The 16,535-nt window shown below is 39.9% G+C and overlaps 1 protein-coding gene across 3 annotated transcripts in view; it reads right to left on the reverse strand.

The window, feature by feature from the left end:
- The window catches only part of kdm4b (lysine (K)-specific demethylase 4B), a 58,664-nt gene that overhangs the window by 24,572 nt on the left and 17,557 nt on the right, over positions 1-16,535 (reverse strand). For all 3 annotated transcript variants that reach the window (XM_061683223.1, XM_061683222.1, XM_061683224.1), the window contains exons 5-8: positions 13,931-14,124; positions 8,802-8,851; positions 1,502-1,605; positions 637-774 (exon numbers count right to left, since the gene is read on the reverse strand). In XM_061683223.1, coding sequence (XP_061539207.1) covers positions 637-774; positions 1,502-1,605; positions 8,802-8,851; positions 13,931-14,124 — 486 coding nt within the window. The remainder of the gene's footprint in view (positions 1-636; positions 775-1,501; positions 1,606-8,801; positions 8,852-13,930; positions 14,125-16,535) is intronic.

The following is a 16,535-nucleotide window of genomic DNA, read 5'->3' on the forward strand; positions in this document are numbered from 1 at the left end:
TAGTTCACTAGAGGGTAATCGCTTTAAAAATTTTAATTCAGAAACTGCAAATTAAGATAGCTTCAAGTCAGATTTGTAATTTACCGAGTTCAATGTGGCAAAAGCAGCCCTTGGCCTGTAACATGCTTTATGAGCCACCACTGTGTGATTTAGATTATTACTATTACCCATTTCACCTTTTCCATAATGAGAGCATTACAAGCAAAGTCACAAGTTTCTGAAATGAAGGTCTAGGTATCACAGTGCTGCTGCACAGTGAAAGGTTTACTGGAGAAATACTGTGCAGTACTAGATATTGTTCTATTCCAATTTTCAATTACACAAAAAAAAAATATTTTTGTGTAAAAATTACTTATTTTTTGTGTAAATTACACAAAAAAATATTGAATTGTGAATGTATGTTTGCTGTTTACGCTGTAAAGCTTAAATTTAATGTTGCAATTTCTTGCCCTACGGGTGACTGGTGACCATACAGCCTGTATCCCACCTGTGGCCCAAAGTCAGCTGGGATAGGTTCAAGCTGACCCGCAAACCCTAATGAGGATAAGCGCTATATAGAAAATCTCTGGTCGTTGCAATTTCTTGTTTTCATATTTCTGAGTTAACTGCTTGGTTCTGTGTTATTTTGTTACTTACCTGAGTAGCAGTTTTGCCATAGTCAACCCAACGCAGAGTGGCAAAGTTTGTGGATTCAGCACAGTTGAAGCCATGGTTGAAGCCAGCGTGGTAGCCATAAGGAAAAGTTATCATAAATTCCCCTTCATTCTGAGTTACCTGTTGGCACAAAAGAAAACGTATTTAGATATTGTACACATTAATTTGATAAAATATTAACATCTACCCAAGTCTAAATTTAAAACTACAGTACAGTAATCCCTCGTTTATCACAGGGGTTACATGCCAGACCACTCCCTCACGAGACGAAATCCATGAAGTAGCGACCAAGTATTTATTTTATCATTTAGGTCCGTGTTTTAAAGCTGTATTCATATTTTGTAATATCAGCATAACATACAGTATATGCATGTGAGCTGCAGGTATTATTTTTGTCCGCTTGGGGTCACCATCTTAACTTTCTTTTTACACTTCTTCACACACACACACACACACACACACACACACACACACATACGCACAAGTAGCAGCTCATTGAAACAATACAATTGAATGCTTTAAAAAAGTACATTAAATTTACATGGAAAAAAATTGAGGAAAGAATGTTGCAGTTTCTCACAGGGCCTATTTTGGAATTAACTGCCCATTACTGAGACTGTGTTATGAATTGGCAACCATCAACCACTAAAAGGTTATAATAGAACACACATTTTGTGTTATATTCTAACAAAAAACCTCAATTATAAGTCAGAACAAGTGTTGAGTGAACTTCCTGATGTAAACTTAAGGACTGCCAACCGACAGGAGAAATTGTATAGAAGACTTCAACAAAGAACGTGATAAATATGATGAATGTCTGCTTCCAATTTTGGAAGTTGCTGCTCACCCTGTCAAAGGGAATGCCATATTTCTTCAGGATGGATGGAGATATCAAAGTCATCTTGTGACGAAGGAAAGCATCACACCCTTGGGAACTACCAGGGAAGAAACCTGCAAGGGAACATAAATAATCCAATAAAACCATGAAAAAAAACATTCACATTCACAGTGGTCATATAGAAAAAAATCTTACAAGGTATATCATTTTCATCATACAAGTGCTAGTTGCATGTGAGATGTGCAGCTTGTGTGTCTTTGTGTTGCCCCCAATTATAATGCATCGCCATACTACAAACCAAAGACCACCATTCAAAGACCCAAATAGAAGAATGTCACCTTCTCTTTCACATGACCTTGAAGTCAAGGTTCACCTAACTGTAATATAATATATATATATATATATATATATATATATATATATATATATATATATATATATATATACACACACACACTCCACGATGGTGTTTTGAAAGCCTACGAAGACTCCTCTGCTGCTGTCCCAAAACCAGCCACGAAGAAAGAACCAAGGCTAGTTCTTGGGTACTGATTACTGCAAAGGGCTACTAGTTTGATATATATTTCTGAGGCTGCTTCAGGTTCAACTACATGTCAATTACAGGTTATTCATACTGCAGCTGCAAATAATTGTTTTTGTAATAGATTAAATGATTTTTTTCCCCATAAATTGGTTATGATTCAGTTACTGGTTTGGTCTGTAACATGTCAGAAAATAGGGGGAAATGTTGATCATTGTTTTCCAAAGTAAAAGCAGATGTTTGCAAATGTTTCGTATTCTAAACCCAAAGATAATCAATCTGCTTTCACGATGTGCATCACTTTTGCGGATGTACACATTGTACCTTCACAAAGATCTCCATAAAGTTTGTTTAAAAAAAAAAAAAAAAAGGTTCTCTACTGAAGGTGGCTTGTGTTTTTCCTTGCTCTCCAATAAGCTGCATGGATAACATGGAACCACCCACAACAGAAGCCAAAAAGGAGCCATTGCTGAAGAAGGCGACAGCGCCATGGCTTTGTGCACTGGTGCATAGACATGTAGGAACAGGACGGGGTAATCCACAAACCTTTGACTGTCCAAACTCTCTTGGTATGCTGAAGCATTCAGAGTTCCTTTCACTGGACCTCAAGGGCTAATATTTTGGACATTTCCAACTTTGTGGGAACAGTTTGGAGATGTCCCCTTCCTGTTCCAACATGACTGTGCATCAGTGCACAAATCAAGTTTCATAAAAGGTATGGATGAGAGAGTTTGGCTAAGAAAGAAACAAACAATGGATTATTCTGAACTGTCTTGATATAGATACTATTGGACATCTGCAAAAGAAGCTGAAAATACAGCCTGGAGAAGACACCCTTCAAACCCGAGGCCTGGGTATACAAAAATGTAAATATATAATAATTGCTGTCACTCACTGTCCTATACATTGGAACTGCAATTCACAAATTTCAAATCTAATAGAATAGAAAGCTTACTTTCTTATCATTTGATGGTGCAGATACAACAAAAATGTGGAAATGTAATTTGTTCCGTGGCTCGGGTCACAAACTGAGGTAATGTTTCCCATTGGAATAAATGGAAAAGCGATTAATCCATTCTAATCCCAGGACAAGTGGTTACCTTGTTTGCATCTGTGTGTAGTTAAAATACAGTACAATATAGACATAACACACGATTAGACAACGAAGCCTTGCTAACACCAACACTAACACTAGCAAGTTCTGGTACCGTGGCCGAGGATAGAACCAGAGCAAGTGTTCACTTCTCACTAAGACAGGTGCCTCCTTTGTGAGCCTACTAGCTATCTGCTAGCCATCTCCTCACGCATCTTTTGGTGTCGAAAAAAAAAAGCACTATATAAATTACAATAAACTACAATAGTACAGCTGGCAGATTTTGTCAACTAAACTGCAATAAGATCAAACACCATTCTGTTAAGCTATTTCCTTTTTTTTTTTTTTTTTTTTTTTTTTTTTTTTTTTTTTAAATCAACAGTAATACATTTAGGCTTCCTAATACTGTGGAACCTCGATTTAACGGGCCACGATATAATGGATATCGGATGTAACAGACCGCTGGGACCTAACAATATGCCCAAAAAGAGTTTCCAGTTGTCACTTAAACTGCCGTTGACAAAGTGTGTTAGTTCCAGAATTGGCCGCTGTTGTTTACTGGCGCTGTGGCACAATAAAGGCAGAGAATGGGACAGACGTATTTCAGAGATATACAATATCACTAGATCCAGTAGCCCGTTCCTATGTGGCAGCCATGTTGACTGTGGCGACATTGAACAATGCATTAACGTGGCGGCCATGATAGCAGTTCTATAGTCGTATAGTTTATTTCCAGTAACGTTGTACTACTGTACTGGGCATTTTAGGCCACACAAAAAGTACAAAACAATAACTAACTACTAACTAATAACAGTAACATGGATATATATCTTATCTCTAGGAGTTTTCACTCTCTTTAGAGCCATATGGAGAGCTAATTCAAAGACAAAATAAATATACCTTCAATGTGTGAAGCACAGAGCCAATGATGTTTAATCAGTCCCAGTAAAAGCCCAACTGAGGCTTTTGTCGTCATGCAAACCGAATTGTTCCTCAAGTGGGTTGTTCATAAACCAAGGCTCCACTGTACTTTAATGTCTATACTTGTCTGAGGCTCCTGGAGGGTAGAGGGTCTGTCCCAAGCCCCCAACCAGTAACACTTTGATATGACTGAAAGCACAAATCAACATATATTTCATTCTTGGGTCCACCTTACAAAACAAGATAAGGGAAAGGGCCCCTAATTGTCTCATCAGCGGCCTAATTGTTGGAGATTGTAAAGGTAAACAATGTCCTGACAGAGTCAGACTATTGAACCCAATTAAAATAGTATTGGCTCCACCAGTTATCTGAAAGAGAAAATTAACTTAAAACATTGTCCTTTTCAGCTTGAAAATTTAAAATCTATTACTGCACTAGTGTTCCCTATTTGCAGCTACTACTAGGAAGAGGTAAGAGCAACAGCTGCCATTGTGGCAAATGTCGAAAGGAGTTTGGAAGTTGCAAGACCATTGCCACAGCCCCATTAGGAATTCCTAAGACACTCATAACTGTACCTTGTAAACCGTTAGACAGGCTTGAATAGGTCAGTGGGCGCTTGTTAAATAATGTTAGTGCCCCTTTCCCCCTACTTTACACTTGCACAGCCAGCTGCTTTGAAAGAAATAGTAAGGTTGTAATTGGCCTCGACCAATATCAAAACTGATTAGAAAGTTGCTGTGTATATAATTACGGAGGTTATCTTATGTGCACTGAATTTTCATTTCATTCTAAATCTGGTCCGTGTGACGGAAATCCTTACATAACAATGGATGTTATTTACAGAAAGAATAGTCTTCAATTGAATATTTCCAAATCCAAAGTTATTTCAGTTTGTGAGTTTATGCATTCAGAACATTATTGTTGATCATATTTAAAAACAGAGCAACGACTGTAATGAGCAGTCGCAGAAGAGGTTCAAGGTGTGTGGTATCGTTTTGTAATGTTAAATAACAGAAGTTGGCGGTCATACGTATTTCTTAAAGTGAACTCCGATTGGAATGACATGTTTGGTATATATGATCTCTTTCGGCTTGAGTCACATAACAGTAAGATACAACTTTTGATAATAATTTCCAAATTTATATATTTTTACAAATCAGAATTTCAACATCGGCCGCCATTGTTTTTTCGTCACAGTACATTCTGGGTGGTGACGTCAATGGGGATGTGCCCGACGCCCGGAGTTTTTAGCAGTAGCCACAGTAGCAGCCCCCAGCAAGGATGAACGCTGTTCAGCCATTTCAGTTCGAGCCAGAGTGTGATCAGGGAAATGATGAGAGTGAGGAAGACACAAGAAATGAGGATGAAGATGACCGGTGTGAAGAACTCGAGTTGGTCATATTCAGTGGTGTATTTGTAGCTCCTGCTAAAGTGGGCTGATCAAGCTACATGGCCAGCGCCTCCTGTCTTAAGTGTCTTTTTGCTCGGCTTTCGTTTGTCACACACGGCCGTTTAGGCTCCTTGTGAGGAAAGAAGAAAAAGAAAGAATCTGGGCCGAAGTGACGACAACACAGCAGCAGATCTTTCGGCAGCTCAACTCTTCTGACAGCTCAACTCTTGCCGCATCCTCCCCCTTCCAACCGCATCCTTCCACTGTTTCCTCAACCTTCTCTCTTTGAGAACGCTATGAATGCTTACCTCCTTTTTTGCATTCCATGGAAATTGTATCCAAAAGTGCCGCAGTATGGCATTTTTAACTGTTTTCGCTGACGATAAATGCAAATGGCTAGCTTATGTCCCACAATAACAGTTCAGACAAAATGACCACAATCCGTGAAAATGAATCTAATGAACACAAACACCAGTATACAGTGGAAATAAAGTTTACACACCCATGTTCAAAAACCAGGTCTTTGTAATATAAAAAATGAGACCAAGATAAATAATCTAAAAACTTTTTCCATCATTGGTGACCAATAACCTGTACAACACATAAAAAAATGAAATATTTTTGAGAGGGGATGTGTTCTTTTATACCCTTCTCCTGACTGATACTTTTAACAATGAGATCCCCTCTGATGCCATGCAAGCTTTCTGCGGACCATGGCTTTTAAGATGTGACTACAAAAATGTCAGGAATAGCCTACGAGGACATCTGACCTTTATTTGGGGTTAATCAGATGGACTTTAAATCGTGGCAGGTGTGTGCTGACTCCTATTTAAAATGATTTTGAATGTGATGGGTTAACACTTGTGCAATCACAATCTCAGTCATTTATTTTACCTCACCTCTTAAAAAGATTTAATTTTATTTTTGATTGAGTTGTACAGGTTATACTGTAGGTCACTAATGGTGGAAAAACTTTGGTCCCATTTTTATACAGTATCATACAAACCTGGCATTTCCTTCGCATTATACTTAGGTATAGTGGAAACGAAAAAGACTGCCATTTTATAAATGTATGTCGCCATCTAGCGGTTATGAAAAAGCTGCACACTTTCATTCCAATATGCCACCGCCTCCTTGAGGTTATGAAAAAGGTGTAGCCTACACTTTCATTCCAATATGACAGGGGTACATATGACTGCATATATGTACAATTGCGCTCATAAGTTTACATAGCCAGGCAGAATGTGAAATATTTATGTATATTTATTTATTTATTTTTTATTTTTTATAAATATGACTGATGACTGAACAACAACCATCATTAATTTCTTTTTAGTTATGTTTTGTTTAATGATAATGCTTTTCTGAAAGGGTTGACAGTTTAATTCCAATCCCATTAAAATAAAATTAAATGTGTTTCGCCTTTTGCATGTCATGGAAAACACAAGCTAATCCTCAGAGGTCAAAACACAGACACGCTCTGATTTAGGATGAAACCAAAGTCACACACTATATGATGCTATAGTCCATTTAAATTTAAAGTACCGTATTTTCACGACCATAAGGCGCACTTAAAAGTCTTAAATATTCTCAAAAATGGACGGGGCGCCTTATAATGCGGCGTGCACAGAGTTCCAAAATCTATAAATATTGTTGTGCGATGAGCGCGCCGCTTGACTGACTAGGAGCATTTCCTGCCGACCCGCTGCTTATTTCGAGGAAAAGTGGACATGGCTGAGGACAGCATGCGGACGTTAAAGGGGGAAGGGTGCGCGTGACAGAGGATACTAAAGCCACGCCCCCAGTAGGTATATAGCACTGCTATGTGCATTGTGCAAAGCAACATCGGTTTGGCTAAGGACCCCCAAAAATGGCACCTACGAAGAGACACGCTTACAAAGCACAGTTCAAACTGCAAGCTATCAAGCACAGTTTAAACCGCAAGCTATCAGTTATGCGGAGGAACATGGGAATCGAGCAGCCGCGAAAGAATTCAAGATCAACGAATCCATGGTTCGCAAGTGGAGGAAGCAGGAAATCGAGCTTCGCCAAGTCAAGAAGACGAAGCTGAGTTTCCGCGGAAACAAAGCAAGGTGGCCCGAGTTGAAAGACCAACTTGACCAATGGATTAATGAGCAAAGAAAATCCGGGAGAAGCTTCTCTACAGTCACCATTCAACTGACTGCAATAACTTGGAGCTTGCCATCATTCCAGGAGGCTTGACGAAGGAACTCCAACCGCTAGACATCGGTGTAAACAGGGCGTTCAAAGTGAAGTTGCGAGCGGCATGGGAGCGATGGATGACAGATGGCGAATACACCTTTACTAAGACTTGGAGGCAGCGCCAGGGTGAGTTACGCCACAATTTGTGAATGGAATGTGGATGCTTGGGCTAACGTGTCTGCTTCCACTGTTATTCGAGCTTTCGTAAAAGCCGGCATCATTTCTGAGGAGCCGCACGGCAACGAGACTGACTCCGACAATGACGAGAGGGAACCTGGCGTGTTTGATGGAGAACTTGCCTAGCTGATCATTTCGGATACAGAAGATGAGGACTTTGATGGATTTGTGGATGAGGATTGATTAAAAAAAATAACGAGTACATTGTTAAATACTTCAATAAAGTACAAACTAACTCAGTTTTGCTCTCGCTGCCTTTTTAAAAACATTGTTTTAGCGTGCATGCATGCTACCGTATGTTTTAAGATAGCATATGTTTTACCATGCCTGCGCCCAATAATACAGTGCGCCTTATGTATGTGTTAAATACAGAAATAGACCCCGTAACGGAGACTGCACCTTTTAATATGGTGCGCCTTGTGGTCGTGAAAATACGGTACCTAAATCACAACTATCTCAGGGCACTTTTTGTAAGCAGCGGGTTAAACAAAATAAACGTCAAAGATCACAAATCTGTTTTTGATTCATATTCCAATTTTTCTTTAGCTTATCCTGCCACACAACCAACCCCTTCTCCACACTGAGCATCTGCTGCCGTCCTAAAGTGACTGCCACTGCACGAACGAAATGTTTTGAGCTCCTTCAACATCACAAACTATTTCTGTACATCCAGGTGACAGAGACCTACAGCAGATATAAAAGGTCTTTACACCTCTGTCCAAATCCCAGCGTTTTCAATGTAAACAAATGAGACCCAGATAAATCAATTCAAAACTGTCTCCGCATTTAATGTGACCTACAACCTGTAACCAATTGAAAAAAACAAACTGAAATCTGTCATGGCGTGTGTGAGACTTTTTATATCTACTGTATGTGGGGAAAGCAAAACAGTGCAGCACTAGCTCCCTGACTTGAAACTGATTACAGATTTATTCGAATAAAAACATTACAGATGGGGTCTCACCTTGTGCCAGTCTCTCCAGCCTTTTGCCATGCTCTGGTGGGATACAATACCTACAGAGACAAGAGACAAAATCATTATGGGCTTGTCATGACCAGCTTTAATCGGAATGCTGGGTCATATTTAAAAAATAAATAAAATAAAAATAAAACATAGCAGCAGAATGTCGAGTGTTAGCTTCGTCTTGTTGAGATTGCTGATATGATTTTATTTATAAAAGTTGAGTTTTTTTCCTGCATCTTTTTACAGCAAGAGCAACAAAAATATGTTTTCTCTCATTTTCGTAACTAATTAATACAATACGAGCAACAAATAAAATATTGCGGACAGCCACTCTGTCAACTCTAAACACAGCGGCTGTTTGGTATATGAGAAGGAAGTGACATGACGTAAAATAAAGCAGAAAGAAGATGATAGTGAGCACAACAGGACCGACAGAGAAAGAATGAGCCACAAAATGAGGCATTGGTAGGTCGATCAAAATTATAATGGGCAAAAAAGAGAAAGTTCATTTCAGTCAGAGACAGCAAGACAAGGTGGCACACTGCCATCTATAGGCCAAAGTTAAAGCCTCAGCTTTCCAACGATTTACTAGTCTTGTTCAATGCGGGGATGCATCTAGCGTTTAACTACCCAAAAGAAAAAATATCCTGTGCAAGGTTTGGAACACACCCACACACAAACATTTTTGGTCATATTTTAGACATCTATGTCACCTTTTGTGCATTATAAAATGACACAGGGTACTCAGTGTGATATGCCCAGAGTTAAAAAGGCATTGGGTAGTTTCTATAAAATCTAGATACAGTATTGATAAATTAACTTATTTCCCTCTGTTTGTAGATGAGTGGTCCAGTAGTTATCATCTGAATTTCGTCCCTCAGGAAAACCTTGGTCTCATTTGTCACAACCAAAACAAAATACACGCCCTGTGGACCTATGTAGGATCTTGACAAATTTCTGCTTTGTCAGGTGACTGCATTTTTCATGCTTGCTCTTCTAATATCAAACTTCATGTAAAGCTAGTTTATATAATATTCCAGTTGTTTAAATAAAAAAAAAAACTTTCGCAGCATGTTAAAACTCTAACAATAAAAAGTGATGGTGGTGATGGTGCAGCGGGTTGTTCTCGATTACAGTAGATTTTCATTCCATCAGATATACATAGACTTACTTCCACAGTACAGAGAATTTTAAAAAAAATAACTCGCACAACACCTTTCCCAAACATCAAACCAAACTAATCCTCTGTGTTCTCACCTTTAAGGGTACTGTTGCTATGGCAACAGAATGTCTGATCCTGAGTATAAAGACTCACAGTACAAGGATTGAATTTATACAAGTCTCTGAGGTTATTTCTATGGTGGGTGCAAGTTTAGGTCATGGTAGCATGAGGGGCAGCACAGCAGGCAACAATGTTCTTTTCATTAAAACAGACCGACTGGCCACATTTGCACAATCAAATGACTACAAGACCTGCATCAAAAATTCTGCTATTACTAAGATAATATGGCTCAGTTTTGATTGACACTATTGGGAGGTATTCGTTTAACAATACATAAACTGTTTTGGTTGAGGATAGCAGTGGTGTACAACCACACTGCATCATACGGAGAGATTTTACTAATATTTTGACGCACTCTCGTAGCGAAATGAGGTGCCCAAAATATTGGACTCACATTTCCTGACAATTGTAGACATGATGACTCAAGGTTTCAACTGGAATGAAATAAGATTAGACAGTTTTCAAAATTGAATTGTGACAGCCAGTGTTTTTGGGTCACAAGTTAGCAAATTGATATATGACAGTTTACTTCATTTATTCCACGCAGCTATATCTCACTAGTGCAACAAGTGCAGCTATTGGGGCATCCATTTTTCTCAGGCAAACCATTGTGGAGCGGGATGGCAGATTCATGATGAGCTATATTTCAAAATAGTCTTCCACTCTACCCTACCTTTATCTTCAATAAGCTATCTTTCAACTGATGACACAGGTAAATTTGAAACAATACACACCATATGGACCTATGTAGGATCTTGACAAATTTCTGCTTTGTCCGGTGACTGCATTTTCCATGCTTGCTCTTTGGATTTTTGCTTCTAATATCAAACTTCATGTAAAGCTAGTTTATATAATATTCCAGTTGTTTAAATAAAAACAATTTCACAGCATGTTAAAACTCTAAAACAAAGTGATGGTGGTGATGGTGCAGCGGGTTGTTCTCGATTAAAGTAGATTTTCATTCCATCAGATATACATAGACTTACTTCCACAGTACATAGAGAATTTAAAAAAAATAACTCGCACAACACCTTTCCCAAACATCAAACCAATCCTGTGTTCTCACCTTTAAGGCTACTGTTGCTATGGCAACAGAATGTCTGATCCTGAGTATAAAGACTAACAGTACAAGGCTTGAATTTATAAAAGTTTCTGAGGTTATTTCTCTGGTGGGTGCAAGTTTAGGTCATGGCAGCATGAGAGGCAGCACAGCAGGCGACAATGTTCTTTTCATTAAAACAGACCGACTGGCCACATTTGCACAATCAAATGACTACAAGACTTGCATCAACAATTCTGCTATTACTAAGAGAATATGGCTCAGTTTTGATTGACACTATTGGGAGGTATTCGTTTAACAATATATAAACTCTTTTGGTTGAGGATAGCAGTGGTGTACAACCACACTACATCATACGGATAGGTTTTACTAATATTTTGACTCAGTCTCATCTAGCTAAATGAGGTGCCCAAAATATTGGACTCACATTTCCTGACAATTGTAGACATGATGACTCAAGGTTTCAACTGGAATGAAATCAGATTAGACAGTTTTCAAAATGGAATTGTGACAGCCAGTGTTTTGAGTCACAGGTTAGCAAATTGACATGACAAAGTTTACTTCACTTATTCCACGCAGATACATCTCACTAGTGCAACATGTTGCTATTGGGGCATCCATTTCTCTCAGGCAAACCATTGTGGAGCAGGAGTGGGATGGCAGATTCATGATGAGCTATATTTCAAAATAGTCCTCCACTCTACCGTACCTTTATCTTCGATAAGCTATCTTTCAACTGATGACACAGGTAAATTTTACAGTACATGTGAGCACAGAAGGAGACGATCAGCGTGGCTTCACAGATACAAATAAAATAAATATACTATGAAGGACTGATGGCATGATGACAAAAGGAGAGGATATGCAATCGTGCTGCTATGGTTTACTTTGATCGGGGCACACAGTCACACGGGAAATGGGTTTCATTTCGCGACTTTTGAGAGGTGTTTTACAAGCAATATAGCATGGTCTGATGCTTCAGAGCACATCACAGTTCTAGAACAGAGGAATGGTTTGTCTAACAGTGTAAACTGCTGTTTGACCAAGACACTATGATAGCTTACTAAACCTCCTGGACTCGCAGTCCAGTCGCACGCGCACACACACAAACACGCACTGACCCCCGCCCCCGAGAGCTCCTGTTGGGATTCGGGAGCAGGAAGGCTTTGTGTCGCTCGTCAGCTGTTACTTCCAAAAACGTTTGTTTAACATGTCTTTTAGCTGGAAATCTTGCACTCAACAGTACAGCATTTTGTACAAACAGTAACCACATTTGCACCCCACATGACATTCAGTGGCAGTACGGTCAGCGACTGGTTAGCACATCTGCCTCACAGTTCTGAGGACCCAGGTTCAAATCCGGCCTTGCCTGTGTGGAGTTTGCCTGTTCTCCCCGCGCCTGCGTGGGTTTTCTCCGGGTACTGCGGTTTCCTCCCACATCCCAAACACATGCATGGTAGATTAATTGAAGACTCTAAATTGTCCGTAGGTGTGAAAGTGAGTGCGAATGGTTGTTTAAATGTGCCCTGTGATTGGCTGGCAACCAGTTCAGAGTGTACCGCGCCTCCTGCCCGCAGTTAGCTGGGATAGGCTCCAGCACGCCCACGACCCTAGTGAGGAAAAGCGGTACAGAAAATGGATGGAAATAGATGACATTCACTTCTTCTTTCATAATGTTATGTGAGCCAATCTGCTTTTGTGTGAATACTCACACGTCCCATGTCTTCTGCAGATGTAGGCCCATAACTTCGCCGGCGTAATGGAGCTCTTGTCCAGAGGTTCCAATTGTTTTATACACCCAGCTGGCATTGTTGCATTTTATTTTTGTGTTATGTTAATTAGTAGCCTGTGTGTCTGGCTGTGGTGTTTTCCATCATATGCTTGATGGCGGCTGTATGTCTTTGTTTCATAGTTAGTTTTCAAGTTAACAACTGGTCGTGGCAATGTACAGCTGGAACCCTCTTTTTTGCACAGTATTCACCAATTATATCAGCCAAAGCACTGCTTCTTGTCAGGTGAGTGGAAGCTTATGCCGCCAGACAGCATTGGTTTCTCAAGTTCATGTCAGAAAAGGGGAAAATGTTGATCATTGTTTTCCCTACTAAAAGCAGATGTTTGCAAAAGTCTGCTTTCATGAAGGACTACAGAAATCAGAGAATATTTAATGTTGAGAGGCTGAAATGTGAGTATTTTGACAATTTTAAGTTAAACAATGGCTCGAAATGATTAATCCATTATCAAAAGTTAATTTGATGCTCAATTAGTTTTCGAATAATCGATCAATTGAGACACCTTGAAAACATTTTTATTTTTTAAATGAATTAACAGCAATAACCGATTGCTGATAGTGAAACGTCTGTGATAAGATAATGATGTACAGTTCAATATTCTGAGTGCTGACGTGGCTGAGTTTTGGATCAGTTAGTATCTAATCTAATCCAATAAATTGTTTCTTGCCAAAGTCAAATGCAATTATCCATCCATCCATTTTCTTTACCGCTTATCCTCACACGGGTCGCGGGCGTGCTGGAGCCTATGCCAGCTATCTTCGGGCAGGAGGCGGGGTATGCCCCGAACCGGTCGCCAGCCAATCGCAGGGCACATAGAAACGAACAACCATTCCCACTCACATTCACACCTATGGGCAATTCAGAGTCTTTAATCAACTCTTAGTGCAAGATTAAAAACACTAACTAGCATGATGAAGTGGTGTTGTGTGGCTGCACCATGTCCATCTATGCACAACACACAACAAAATGTTATGTCTTTTTAAAATGAGTGACTGACCATGACTTGGACTGGCCAAAATGCAGGTAGTTGATGCTGTAGAGATCCATGTCCTCAGTGTGCCAGGCAAAGGTGGTCTTCCACATGCCGAAGTAGAGATAGGGAGTGTTCACGCCTTCTATGACGATTCCACACTCCTGCTCCACCATATCGAGCAGCGTGTTTAAGTGGCCAATGTTCCACTCTTGAATGTCCTGATCGGGGACAAAAGCACTTTTAATAGTGTCAAACAAAACGACAGAAACCATTACATTCAATTATCTTTATAGTTTACATTTGTGGTTACACCACCAGATGGTGCAACAGCCTTCAAGATCCTTTTTTTGGCTGGCATTCAGGGAGGCTTATTTTTAAGTGGACATCTGCACATGCAAACCCACAGTCCCCTGACTACTGTATGGGCATGAAAATCTTAAGAGCAATTGCCAGATCTCTAACTAATGCTGTGAGCCCTTTATTCTAGTCAGTGGCACTCATTCCGACATGTTCAAGAATGTGCAGACGTTGCAGAGGAGAATAATATTGAGCCACATTATGACCAGTGAGCAGTTACACGGGGTTCTCGGTTGACGACAGAGGTTCTTTTACGGAGACGTAAACCGAATTTGTACATAAGTGGGTACGGAAAGTATTCAGACCCCCTTAAATCTTTCACTCTTTTTTATATTGCAGCCATTTGCTAAAATAATTCAAGTTATTTTTTTTTCCACATTAATGAACACACAGCACCCCATATTGACAGAAAAAACGGAATTGTTGAAAATCTTGCAGATTTATAAAAAAAAAGAAAAACGGAAATATCACATAGCCATAAGTATTCAGACCCTTTGCTCAGTATTTAGTAGAAGCACCCTTTTCTAGCAAATACTGCCATGAGTCTTTTTGGGAATGATGCAACAAGTTTTTCACACCTGGATTTAGGGATCACCTGCCATTCCCCTTGCAGATCCTCTCCAGTTCTGTCAGGTTGAATGTGAACGTTGGTGGGAAGCCATTTTCAGGTCTTTCCAGAGATGCGCAATTGGGTTTAAGTCAGGGCTCTGGCTGGGCCATTCAAAAACAGTCATGGAGTTGTTCTGAAGCCACTCCTTCGGTATTTTAGCTGTGTGCTTAGGGTCATTGTCTTTTTTGAAGGTGAACCTTCGACCCAGTCTGAGGTCTTTAGCACTCTGGAAAAGGTTTTCGTCCAGGATATCCCTGTGCTTGGCCGCATTAATCTTTTCTTCGATTGCAACCAGCAACCCTGTCCCTGCAGCTGAAAAACACCCCCACAGAAAGATGCTCCCACCACCATGCTTCACTGTTGGGACTGTGTTGGACAGGTGATGAGCAGTGCCTGGATTTCTCCACACATGCCACTTAGAATTAAAGCCAACAATTTCTATCTTGGTCTCATCAGACCAGAGAATCTTATTTCTCACCATCTTGCAGTTCTTCAGGTGTTTTTTTTAGCAAACTCCATGCGGGCTTTCATGTGTCTTGCACTGCGGAGATGCTTCCGTCGGGCCACTCTGCCATAAAGCCCCGACTGGTAGAGGTCTGCAGTGATGGTTGACTTTATAGAACTTTCTCCCATCTCCCAACTGCATCTCTGGAGCTCACCCACAGTGATCTTTGGGTTCTTCTTTACCTCTCTCACCAAGGCTCTTCTCCCCCAATTGCTCAGTTTGGCCGGACGCCCAGCTCTAGGAAGGGTTCTGGTCGTCCCAAACGTCTTCCATTTCAGGATTATGGAGGACACTGTGCTCTTGGGAACCGTAAGTGCAGCAGAACTTTTTTTTTTAACCTTTGCCAGATCTGTGCCTTGCCACAATTCTGTCTCTGAGCTCTTCAGGCAGTTCCTTTGACCTCATGATTCTCATTTGCTCTGACATGCACTGTGAGCTGGAAGGTCTTATATAGACCGGTGTGTGGCTTTCCTAATCAAGTCCAATCAGTATAATCAAACACAGCTGGACTCCAATGAAGGTGTAGAACCATTTTAAGGATGATCAGAAAAAATGGACAGCACCTGAGTTAAATATATGAGTGTCACAGCAAAGGGTCTGAATACTTAAGCCTGTGTGATATTTCAGTTTTCTTTTTTAATAAATCAGCAAAAATTTCAACAATTATGTTATTTTGTGCCAATATGGGGTTCTGTGTGTACATTAATAAGGAAAAAATTAACTTAAATGATTTTAACAAATGGCTGCAATATAAAAAAAGAGTGAAAAAATTAAGGGGGTCTGAAAACTTTCCGTACCCACTGTAAGTCGGAATGCACAGCAATCACACTGGATAACAGTTAAATCATAATTATAGTAAAAAATGTATATGCAAAACATCTACGTATAAATAATCAAATGAGAAACAGTAAGTACGTCAGTAACTGAGCAAGCCTTCTTGTGCCACGACGTATTCTTATGCCACTGTGCAAACCAGTTCATTTTGTGCTGTATTTAAACCAAGGATCCTCTGTGCAAGATGAGACAAAAAATATTTTTTTGTTTAAGTTTCCCCACTAACTGAATTATTCAATGTACATAAATATACATTTTCAACTTGAAAGATGCAATCTCATTAATCTGTGTACCATCTCTGTGATGTACTTTCAATCTTGCCA

The sequence above is a fragment of the Phycodurus eques genome, chromosome 8 (genome assembly GCF_024500275.1).
Source record: "Phycodurus eques isolate BA_2022a chromosome 8, UOR_Pequ_1.1, whole genome shotgun sequence".
In the NCBI taxonomy this organism is placed as follows: domain Eukaryota; kingdom Metazoa; phylum Chordata; class Actinopteri; order Syngnathiformes; family Syngnathidae; genus Phycodurus; species Phycodurus eques.